The 12778-nt window shown below is 34.9% G+C and overlaps 1 protein-coding gene and 1 long non-coding RNA gene across 4 annotated transcripts in view; one reads left to right on the forward strand and one right to left on the reverse strand.

Moving 5' to 3' along the window:
* LOC146996731 (uncharacterized) overlaps positions 1–12778 on the forward strand; it is a 115168-nt gene that overhangs the window by 28538 nt on the left and 73852 nt on the right. The window lies entirely within an intron of this gene.
* The window catches only part of LOC118192166 (immunomodulatory peroxidase-like), an 88694-nt gene that overhangs the window by 9881 nt on the left and 66035 nt on the right, over positions 1–12778 (reverse strand). For 2 of the 3 annotated variants that reach the window (XM_035363061.2, XM_035363062.2), the window contains exons 9-11: positions 10010–10145; positions 5339–5698; positions 4656–4844 (exon numbers count right to left, since the gene is read on the reverse strand). In XM_035363061.2, the coding sequence (XP_035218952.2) occupies positions 4656–4844; positions 5339–5698; positions 10010–10145 (685 nt within the window). The remainder of the gene's footprint in view (positions 1–4655; positions 4845–5338; positions 5699–10009; positions 10146–12778) is intronic. The other variant, XM_035363063.2, reaches the window with a different exon arrangement.

Here is a 12778-nt window from a genome sequence, read left to right on the forward strand (position 1 = left end):
ATCATAAATTAAGGAAAAACCACAAAAATTACGATTACTCAAAACGCTGTAGAATTTAATGAAACAGACCCACATTATACAACACATAAGGTATAAAATAACATGAAAAGAAATTGCCAGACAATTATGTTGTTATAAAATTAGCATATGCATAAAATGAACAAATAAGAAGTGTCAGTTTGGCATAGGAAAATTATATACAATATGGAGCATAATCTCCCCTAGAAACACTACAACACATGCGAAGAAGTGCGATGCTGTCCATTATGCAGTCTATCAGTTCCGTAGGACGTGAGAGCCAATGCTTTTGCAAAGCAGTAGCAACTGTGGCAATGACGTGAAGAGTAGGACTGTAAGCTGCTACACGTCTTCTTAAACCATCCCAAACATGCTCGATAGGTCCGGTGATCGAGCTGGCTACTTCCTGCTCTGAATTGTTTGCTGCTGAAGATAATAATCCACGATTTGAGTCCTATGACGTCAAGGGTTGTCGTCCTGTAGCAGGAAATTATCCCTTATTGCCCCTAAGCATCAAGGATGTCATCTATATAGGCGTGAGCATTCATGATTCTACGTGGAAAGACATGAAGATTTGTGCGTACCACCCCAAACAAAGACACTGTCTCCTCCGTTTGCATCTCTTTTCAGGATTTTTGACGGATGATAAGGATTCCAGGTTCTTTCCAAATCAAATAACGCCTACTATCGCTTTGGAGGCTAAACGTGGGCTCATGCATAAAAAGAACAGCCCTCCATTGATCAGCTGTCCAGTTGACGTGCCCACCTCAAATGGTTTTTTTATGCCGTGATGTGAGCGGCACATAAATGGCTGGTGGCCTCGCGTACATACTTCCTATGTGAAGCTTCCTACGCACGGTCGACGTTGACACCAATCATTAAGTGGCTGCAGCAAGGGGGGATATGAGAGGAGTCGGAGTTGAGGTTCTGTTTCTTCGTGCGCATTAGAACAAGATAGTCATCAGTGTTGGTCGTAGCGAATGACCATCTTTGGCTGAACCTCTTGAATGCCGAATCTGTGATTAGTAATCGTTACCGAAGTCTATAAAGCACAAAAGGTCTCATATTTAGGCATCTGGCCACTTCTGTCTGACTTTGTACTGCTTCTAGTCTACCAGTAACTCTCCATTGCAGTTCTTACGGCAAATAATGCCTGGAGGTTATTGTTACAAATTGGCTGTCTTAGAATTCTTACCTGAGTACAACATCGAAATCTGCAGGCTTGCTCTGAACGTGCAATTTAAGTCTCCACACAGATGACGCATTTCGATTGCATCGCCACCATTTTGCATACTGCGGTTTTACTCAGCAATTCTTATTTGACAAATTGTTCAAATTTTATATGAATTGGCTCATTTTTGAACAAGTCATCGATATTTTTGTGATTTTTCCTTAATTTTTGGAACCCAGTGTGTATCACAACAAGAAAATTTGTGTTTCTAACAGAAACGCTTTAACAAATCAAATATTTCTCAACAATCTGTTTATTGAAACCCATCGTTCTTGATACTGAAGTATTTTCTGGTATTCGCAGGTGAAACCTCGTTCTTATATCTGTTTAGGCCAAGGACGGTAAAACTATGTTAGATTAATAGAAAAACAAATAAAATTCCTAGATTAAAAATTTATTGCTCTATTCTGAATATTCACTCCTTTTTTGTACCTAAACATTTACATTTCAATACGTGCGACGTAGGGAGTAATAACGAGAATATAATTTACTCTGCAGTATACCTCGAGTGCAGATGTTATGAAAACAAAAGCAGAAGCACACCACTATTAGATTAAATCTTATTGCTTTTAGGGTGTTTTTTAGGGCAAGACCAGCTTATATTAATACATAATAAGCTGGTCTAAAGGCGAAATTTTTATAACTCTAATCACTATTAAACAAGAATAGTTTAAAAAAAAGAATGCTGGAGAGTTGACACACACACACACACACACACAAAAAAAAAAAAAAAAAAACACTGACCCATGTAGACGTCGTGAATTCAGAAGCAAAAGTCTTTACTTTTTTACCTGACTTTTATCCTTTTATCTTTTATCTTCTTTTTGGCTAGTGCAGTACATTTCAGAATCTATCTGCTAGAAAGCACAAATAAGGACTTCAAACTCTCGCTACCTGGTCTTACCCCACCATCCCATACTAAATAATAATCAGTGAATATGCTTACTGCATTGCAGTAGCTGATCATATTGTTCGTCACCTAATAATTATTTTAGAGCTTTTATGTTGGGGAATTGCTGACTGAAAACTTTTACGAATTGTTTTCACTTTTTCAGATTTTGTTGCTTTTCATATAAATCTATGCCATGACTGGAAATGATTTCTTTCTTTAAATACACTGTTTTAAAGATGTAACCTGAACTCGTATAATTTAAAAATACATTGATAACAATAAATACATACTTGTTAGAAGTGTTCCTATGACATTTTCCTGCTCATTTTATAAGGTATTTCTCCCGCCTTCTTAGCGATCCTTCGTGGTGTAGTGGTCAGCACACTCAGCGCGTAATTAAGAGGTCCGTGGTTCGATTCCCGGCGAAGGTGTTTGCTAATTTTTCATCTCTCTTGCCTCCAAAAAAATTTGATTTCACTGTCTCTATAATTTACAAATCTAATTTGATATCACTGAAAATCCTAATGTCTCTACAATTTGATGAAATGATGCTCACTGTTATTCAAATAATTTGATTTCACTGACCATTTCGTTATTTGCTCCGGCAACCAGACCCTTGGTGTGTGGTTAAGAAGGTGCTTACTGTGTTTGTGCAGTTAGTAAAAAGTAATAAATATTTCTTGAGCGTTGTGTCTTTAATTCTGCAGTCATATCCTTGAGTTCCGTTTGGGAGTCCATCTCTTCAGTTAGTAGCAAATCAGAGTACTCTCCGCTAGCTCTAGTCTTAGATCTAGTGAGACTCAAATTGACCCTTTGAACCGGTTCAAAGCATTTAATAAATAAATGGCTGTAAAACAACCTTTTAATTAAGGTGAATGTTCCCCGGATTATGAGTTAATGTTTTATAATTAATATTCAATTTCATTATCATAACAATAAACATATTTGTGCTATTATGATTTTATTTATTTTACTGCAAATTTGATTTATTTTATTTTTAATTTAATTTAAAAACATGATTTATTTTAAATGCCCTCGTTAAACAAAGAATTTCCTGACGAGATCTATAGATCTTGATAGCCATAGAGATTACATAAAATTGTCCAAAATTTTGCTCTGCATCTACATAGCGGAATCTGTTTTATGACATATGTTACTGTCTAGTTATAATTCGTTCATTCTCCTACATTAAGGCAATTAACTTCTAGATATTAACTTAGTAGAACGGAAATTCTATATTTTTCCAAAGAAGAGTTGTCGATTATTCACCCTGACGAAGAACACCAGAGCAATTTTCTCCTAGTACAAATGAGATAGGATAAAGAGACGCAGGTTTCTGATTCCTAACGTTAAGTGCGTTTTGTTCAAGACAGATTGACTAAGAAGAAATCATGTTTCATTTGTAAAACAAAAATAATCTAAAATGAAAATATCACCACGAATATAGCTTTTTCATAATATAAATCAGATATGCGTTATATAGTATGCCAGTGCTCAATACGCTCTAAAAAAAGCAGCGCGGTTTATAAACTTATTACACATGACATAAAATTACTTTACGAACTGAGAACTCTGTATAAATATTCCCAAAATTATATGCTCTTAAATATAACAGAAAAAATTTAAGTGGACACGCGTCAGACGATAGATCCCCATTTGAAATACATTTCATACCTTATTTTATCATTTTTTTCCAGCAAACTGGAAATTTTGTGGGAGTTCTGTAGATAAAAATATTGAAGATATAAGTGATCGTTGATAATGACATTCATTTTAGAGCCTCAATGGCAGAAATTTGAAATTTCAGGAATTTCAATACCACAAATAAAACGTTCAAATAATGTTACGTAAATTTGACACATTGTCGAATAAACAGATGTAACTTTTATGATAATAAAAGAATGCATTTTCATAACAATTGTAAATATTTTTAGTTATTTATTAAATACTTCTTAAATGGGTTTATTTTTGTTGTCGTCTCTTATCTTGTTGATTTTGAGGTAGATATGGTCCTCGATTTCATCATGGCCAAAAGCAAAAGAGCAGGTGTCGCTGGACAAGGCTTGGGCATTTCAGAAAGAAGACTTTAGACACCTTATTAAGTTATGGCACGACTCTGCTCAGCTCGATCTTTGAGATTTGATGGAAAACATCCTTGTGGACAAAATCCCAGGATTTTCTTCTCTCTTTGTTTGCCATTATCCGCTTGACTAAACTTTCAAATCGGTGGTATTTTAAATACTGCCAAGCCCCAAAGACACTATACATTTGCAAACAACCATGTCTTATTGGGTATGGTTGTTTGTAAATGTATGATGTCTTTGTAGTACAATGCCAAGTAGTGGTGTGGTGTAATGTAGTGTTTTTTTAAATGTGTAGTGTCAAAAGTGCGTACAGATCAGGCCGACGGCTTTACTTCTATAAAGCAGATTTTAAAGTAAATTACAGAATTTATTTTAGTGGCTCCCTGTTCCAGAATGCATACTTTCCAGAAACAACTTTTAAATATCTTACTTGTAATTTTGCTTCAGCAGCTCAATATTTTCAGGTTCCATTACTTGATTGAGATCTTCAAATGTAGTTATATTAATTTTATTGTCTGAGCAATATGCAAGCAATTTAATATATGGCTGCACTCCATGATCTCTTCCTCTGTAAATGTTGATTGTTTGGATGTCACGACCAAACTCATTTATAGGACGCCTAAAATAATAATAATAACGATTAGATTAATTATTTCTTATTAAAACTAGCAAGAAACAGTACGGCAGACTTGTAAGAATGCTTTGACTTATAAAAGAAATTTTAGCTTGGAGTAGATTTTTAACAAAACTTTATCTAAAAGGAAATAAAAAAAAAGTGTCCATCTTCTTCAGGAGGAGAATTCGCAGAAAATTGGAGAAGCATAATCATTTCATATCGAGAGATCGAAACTATATTAATATACCGAACTTATATTTTCATCGCACTTTTTGCAAAATTCCTTTTTCTCCTAAAGAAGAGGAATTTATATGTTATCAAATGGCTTTTGATATGCGTATGGCTAAAATCTAAATAAATACTGTTAGGAAAGATTCAAATAAGATTTCTGGTATGCAATATTAATCCTTCGCATTTTAGTAGCATAGTTTTAAAACAATTTAGATTTAGGATACTATTGATGTTAATTACAGCAAACATTATAATTTGATACAAACTTGTACAGATACTTAATAACATCCTCCACATGATGCCGACCATATTTATGACCTGGTAATTTAGACGCTCCTTTTAAGAAACTTCCAAAATCATTTTCGTGGATGGGTTTCTGAACTGCGTAAGTGTCCCTCATCTTGAGGATACTTGATGATGTCTCGTTTTCATACACGACAGTATTAAGTGTACTGTGCAAACGGTAAGAAGCTGTGTTGAACTCCGAAAGCGTTTCCGGTTGGACAGTGGGATCATACTGTGAGATATTGAGCCACAGGTCGAATTCAGACATTCGAGTCGGCCCTAAGAGCAAAGGAAGGAATTCCTTGTACGCAATGCATTGCATAATTGCACCTACAAGCTTCCTGCAAAAAAAAAAAAAAAAAAAAAAAAAAAAATGTAAAATTATGAAATCGAACACGATTATTAGCAGTATTAAATGCGTTTAAAATTGTAATTATACTAAATGATATTTGGATCAAGTTGAACTGATTTTTAATAAGTATCCTTGTTGCATAATTCGAAGAAAAATTCTACCATGTAGTCTTATTCACCTGCGATAGCAGTCTGATAATGAGAAAAAAATGCCTTTAGTCATAATTTATGCTGGTGCTAATAGTATGAGTTTGGCTTTCCGATTAAGTGGTTAGATAGAAAACCGTGATAAAAAGTCTAGAAATTTTATTTTTATTATTTTTATTTTATTTGACGTATTTGTTTTGCTTATTTTTTATTTGACATTTATTTTTCATTTTTCATTGACGTTAGTTTCGTATTTTTCTCAGAGGAGTAAATTTAAATTTGGAAAATGTGTTTGAATTATTGTGATTAGAGAAAAGCATTCTAGGGCAGTCTACTAGAATGAAAGTAAAAAATATCATTGTGAGGTTCCTCAAAGACAAATTTTGACGTTATATGGCTAAGATTAATTACACACATGTTTCAAATATTATTTTAATTTAAATTCCTTACATATATATACACTCATTGTTTTCATCATGTACAGTCCATTAGCGGCCAAGCTGTGAAGTCGCTAAACACTGGCGACCTGTGTCTGCTGTAGTCTTAGTGCATTTTCCGTAATCAATTAACCGACTGTTTGAGATGTTTGCATTATGAGAGCAGAATGTTATATTGAAACAGAAAGAGTATTCTTCAACAAAAATCTCAGCTAATGTTGCCGTAATGCCAAATAAGATTTCGGATAATTGATAATACGTAAGTATGGAGATTGTTTACGATACTGATATTACTGCAGGTTATAAGATTACAGTATGTGTACAACAGAATTTCTATAAATTATTATAGAAGATTTTTAAACTTGTATAAACGTTTAACTTAATACTTTTAAGCTCGAAATTCCGTTTTAACAAAAAGATTTTTCAAAATCTTCTCATGACTAATAGTTACTTCAAGCATAGCAAAAATTCGCTTCACGTCTGTGTGGGTTATTAGACTAATTATTCTGTTCCAGATCAAGTAAAATCATAGAAGTTCAATGTACTCCCCCCGCCACCTTTGGAATAAAACTTATCTGAACCATACACATTTTATATTTTATTCTATGTTTTAAAATACACTGCTCGACATTGAAAATGCAACACCAAGAAGGAGTCGTCAGAAATTTATGCAAATTTTAGAGTAGACGCACGTCACTGAGTTATGTGAATGATGTACAATGCGCAGCTCTCCGACGCACGTGAAGTAAGATACGAGAGAAACGTGCAGAGTGGGCAATATTCGTGTCGTTATTTCTGCCAGTCGAATTATCGAAGAAAGTTAGTTTTCATCTCGGAGGATACGTGTAACAAGAGAGAATGCCATGCCACCGTCAACGAAGGCACTTCCAGCAGATAAACGATTTTATGAGGGGTATGGTGATCGGACTGAGAAGGGCGGGTTGGTCCTTACGTCAAATCGCAGCTGATACCCACATGGATGCGAGCACGGTGCATCGGCTATGGCGAACATGGTTGGAACAAGGAAATGTGGGAAGAAGGAGGGGTGAAGGTGCAGCCAGAGTGACGTAAGAAAGCGTGGATCGACGCATGACATAGCAATCTGACTATCAACAATAAGCTTATTTTATACAAGTCCATCCTTAGACCTACTTTACTTTGCGTCAGTCCGGTATGGGGACACGCCGCTAAAATTCACATAAAAGAGACCCAAGTTATTCAAAATAAAACTCTTCGTGAAATTATTAATGCACCCTGGTTCATCCCAAATTCATATATTTACAGAGATCTTCAAACTGATGCTATACAAAATTATATAAAAAAACTTGCAACAAATTATTTCCTTTCTGTACTATTACATCCGAACAGCTGTATCAGCTCTTTGCGATGCTCACCTTTTCCTAGAGCAAAAGACAAATATCCTTCGGATATTCTAACCTAACATTTTGTTAATTATTTGAAGTACCTACTAGTACCTTACTGATCCAACATTTTTTCACATTGCTGGTCTATTTTTTCACATTGCTGGTCTATTTACATTCATTTCATTATTCTTCGCCGACTGATGGCGGCTAAGTGAAATATCTCATTCTACCATCTTGATTCTTCATATTTTCCTTTTGTTGTTCCAGACATTCTTTTATAGGATACAGAGTAAAAGCGCGCTGTCACTCTCTTTCCATTCGACACAAGCAAGGATCGACGCATCCGCCAACAAGCTATGCGGTCTCGCAAGTCACTTCTACCACGATTCTGCAGCATGTGCAAGATACCCTGGATGTTCCTGTGTCGACCAGAACCATTTCCCGTCGATTGGTTGAACGTGGCCTGCACTCACGGCGTGGCGTCCGTTAAGAAGACTGCCATTGACCCCACAGCATATACGCCAACGTTTAGAATGGTGCTGGACTGGAGAGATGTGGATGACAGAATGGAAAAACGTCGTGTTCTCAGATGAGTCACGCTTCTGTTTATCCAGTGACAGTCGCTGCATACATGTGCGGCGTCGACGTGGAGACAGATCTCATTGGGCAGTAACTGTGGCACGCCCCACCACGCGACAACGTGGCATAATGGTTTGGGGAGCTATTGCCTACGATTCCAGGTCACCTCTAGTTCGTATTCAGGGCAATATGACAGCCCAAAGAAACTTGGATTGGACGCCGTTTGCAGAGTCTGCTCTTGCCTCGTTCAGAAGACGAACTGTGGCAAATGGTTGAAAGGAAATGGAGAGCCATCCCTCAGGACACCATCCGCACTCTTATTGACGCTATGCCTAGATGTGTTTCTTCGTTCATCGCTATCCGCGGTGGTCCTACATCCTACTGAGCCGACGTCGTTCTTGCTCTGTATTCTGACTATCATTTTGAAATAAAGATCATTTATTGCTGCTTGCTGTCTCTGTCTTTTTTTCCAAATTTCATCACTTTCTGACCACTCCGTCTTGGTGTTGCATTTTCGAGCAGTGTATTTAATACGAGGAATGCCAAACGTTTTTCCTCAATGACCACTTTATTACTGTCATAAAATTACTGGGACATCCCTTGGTGAAATTTAGGTAATAAACTCCTTTTAAAGCTATTTGAGAAAAAGCTTAAAAAATAACAATTGCACGTGTGTAAAATAAATTATATTTAAAAATATTCACAAAGTAAAATCTTTGTACTGAAATAAAAGTTATACTTAATGCGGAAGATGTTTTTTAACTAAATTGGATTCCTAATTTCTAAGCTTTAATCTCAAGTTCTCGTTCTGTTTGTAAATTGAGTATGTTTAATTGTATTAAGTGCTTTAGTGACTGCTTTCACTCATATGAACAGAAGAATTCCGAATTAAAAAAACAGTTATGTTACGCAAATTTTAGGATACCTAATTATTCTGTTTCTTCATCTGTAACTCTAAATTTTCGCCGACATGCCATCCGACCTACGGCCTGTAGACGAACATTTGAAGTCAGCTCGACGGTATTTATTAAACGTCTTCGTAAAAGAAAGGTTACACGGGCACGGAAGGTCATAGACCTTATTTTATAACATATTGCACTTTAAGGCTTCGAGGGATAATGATAAAATCCACTTGATTTGCACACTGATATTTAATACATAGTTTTGACATATGTGTATATACATATATCATTTTACATTTCAAGGAACTGATAATTATCTGGTAGTGTTTCAAGTTTTTTAAACCACAGCTAATTTTATATGGCAGTCACGACGTAATTGTACTGCAATAACACATATCACAATCGTATTTTGCTAACATCATATGTAAATATCTTTGTAATACACTCCTCTATCTCTAGACTGGAAGAGACTTTCGAAGAATAAACTTTCGAAGAATAAAGGTCCCATGTTCAACAAACTTGACACCTTTCAATTTCTTTGCTTGGCATGTAATGAAATCAAAGATGCGAAAGGGGAATATTAAAAGCACCTATTCAAGAAATAATTTTTCAGATCAACATAAGAGAAGTGGGGAATTTGGATAAAACTAGAAGAAGAACGCAGCGAAATTTAGTACAACTGTTTCATTTCCAACCTGTTATTTCTATCAGTATTCGTTTTCCATAAAATGACTCGAGACATTCACGTGTATAATTCGACTGAAATATGCAAAATAAAACACTCGTAAATAAAATTATAAAAAAGTTCGCTTTAGAGAAAAACTCTTAATATAGGCAAAATATTTATCTAAAATATTTCGCAAGTATCAAACCTTGTTTCTTGGTATATTGTTTCTTCATCCCAATGAGGATTAAGAACTTTCATTTCAGTAGCTATTCTATTATGTTCTCTCACGAAAAGGTTCTGTAAGGATGCCAACATTAAGTGCTGATTTCCTCTAGAATCACCTACGGAATTGAAGTAGATTAAATAAAAAAAAATAACTGTACTTTTAAGCAAAATAACAGTGAAAACATTAAGTAATTTGGAACTGTCAACTCAAAAAGCTACTATATAAAATGCATTTAGAAAACAAGAACCTTCATTGAAACATCAACGAAGGCCTTTTGGGTTTATTTTATTAAAAAATAATGCAGTTAACATTGATACTTCCACCCTTGTGTAAATACTCACCAGTGACCGAGTAATAAGAAAGCTGAATGGTAGCTTGCAAATTAAATTTAAAAGGCTAAGGGGCAACAAAGAAATTTAAATTTGAAAAAGGCTGCAGAAGTTCTGAAAATTCCTCTTTGAAAACATATGCTTCATACTGTTACTTCTCTGTGCGAAAACAAAATGCGTTTCATGTACTTGTTGACATGTTGATTGTGAATTAAATAAAATATAGTATGGGTAAGGTAAAGAGGAGAACGGATCAGGATTTATTAGAATACTGCAAAGCTTTCTGTCTGCTAGGAGAGATAGCTTCGTAGAGAACTTTCTAAAGAGAAACTAGTATGCATTCACATGCATAAAGTCGCGTAACTTCTCATGCAATTATTCCGTTCGCCCGAATTTATACCAGAGTCGATCTACTAGTGCTCAGCCATCTTATCTGTTCGATCGCTGATGGACATACTGTACAGAAGAAATTATCAGAATATATTGCAAATAATGTAAGGCGCAAACAGTTTGGTGATTTATTTAAAAATGTAAATCGCAAATTTGGCGAAATAAAGAAGTGATTTCGATGAAATTGTTTTTATCAATTAATAATCTAGATTAATGAGCAACAGGCGAAAAATGCAATGTTGGAGCAGTAAACGATTCTTCTGTTCTAAACGTGCTAAGCAAAAAAAAAAAAAAAAAAAAAGACACGTTTCAGATTTTAAATTATGTCCAAAGGGATTTTTTTTTAACATTTTGTGTGTTACATACATTTATTTATTAAATATCACATTCTTCGCACTTAAACCAAAAAATTCAGTTCAACACCAAAATCGCAAAATAGTTTTGAAACGAGCATATCTTCAGAATTTCCGATACAGAGACTGACGCGCTGGAGATAAAAATGTTTTTTCTGTTCAACGTTGCCATTGCTCGCTTTGAAATCCTTGAGTTTGTAAATCAAAAACTGGTTAAAGTTTTGCAAAATAGGAAATCGATAATAAAACAAATTCCAAATTTCAAATTTGGTCTTCCACATGGCTATATTCGTAGGAGGATTACGTCATTCAAAATTCGATGACTGTATGTACCGTTGTTTTATGCGAGAAATATACATACATTTATGCAGATTTTTCATTGTTTAATTTCTTTAAATATAACACTGGGAGATAATACTTTGTGGCAATAGTTTGAAAAGTGATTCGTCGTTTGTTGTGAATCGACGAAAAATCGCAAAACGAAAAGAATAGTCCTTTAGGGACAAAGCCCCTTTGGACTAAAAAAAGGGCGAACTGGAACATCAACATAAATTGATGGCTTAACACTTGTGTATGTAAATAGCAATGCAGCGACGGGGAAGGACATTTTTGAGATTTCAAAATGTTGCCAAATATTGCAAAAAATCCACTTTGGCGACCAAACACTTCATGTATAATAAATGTTTTTTTTATATTTATAGACATCTAACGGCTAATTTTAACTGACATTGTTCATTATGAATGTACAGAAACAGAGGATATTTTTTACAAGCCAATCTGGAACTCAAGGTTGCCAGAAGATCGTTGTTAGAGACTTTGTCTTAAAAGCATTCCTTACATGAAGCAGACAGCCATAATGGGATTTACCTTAATCCTCATAGTCTATCATTGAAAATGAGATTCAGCACAATCTTTTATTCCGAGACCACCAGATTGCTTCTACATAAGCTTAAACGGAAAGCACATTAGTCTAAATTATGCAAGGTGATAACTTATGTGAATAATTTGCAAATCATAATCCTAATAATACCATTGAAAGAATATCGGAAGCGAAACTGATCCATAAAGAGACTGAACTCATTTAAAACTTCACCCCTTTTTATTCAAGCTGTAAAAATATTTTAAATTAGTTTGTAATTTCTATCTTATAATTTCTAGGCTTCACTCTTGAAGAAGATACACATTTTAGTTGTAGCGTATTTTGGTCTTTTTGCATTTGCGCAGTTTGATTCAGAGAGTTACGGTTTCTTGAAAGCTGCTTTATCAATGTCTATGTTTTTTTATAAATGCATGTGCACTGACTTGCTCGAAAACACTAGTGCATAGTAATTATTGACTCCAAAAGCATTGACTTCATAAATATACATGAATAAATACTATACTTCATGCAAAGCAAACGGTTCATAATCTTGATGTATTTGAAGGGTATAGTATTTCTCTGTTGCACAGCAAAGTGCTCACAGATTCTGTCTTGCATAGGTGGATTCGATAGCATTGAAATGTGGCAACTTAGGTGGCCACGCGGCAAAATAAAATACTTTTCTTAATATTTTTGAGCATTTTAAACGATTCTATTTTTATATTTTTCACACCTACAATAATACAAGAAACTTTACTTATCTGCATGCTGAGAATAAGCCTGGAATGCTTTTTTCTAACTCGAATGTGTTTAGATG

The sequence above is a fragment of the Stegodyphus dumicola genome, chromosome 6 (assembly GCF_044657685.1).
Source record: "Stegodyphus dumicola isolate Sdum_Otavi_A_Nest chromosome 6, ASM4465768v1".
NCBI classification, from domain to species: domain Eukaryota; kingdom Metazoa; phylum Arthropoda; class Arachnida; order Araneae; family Eresidae; genus Stegodyphus; species Stegodyphus dumicola.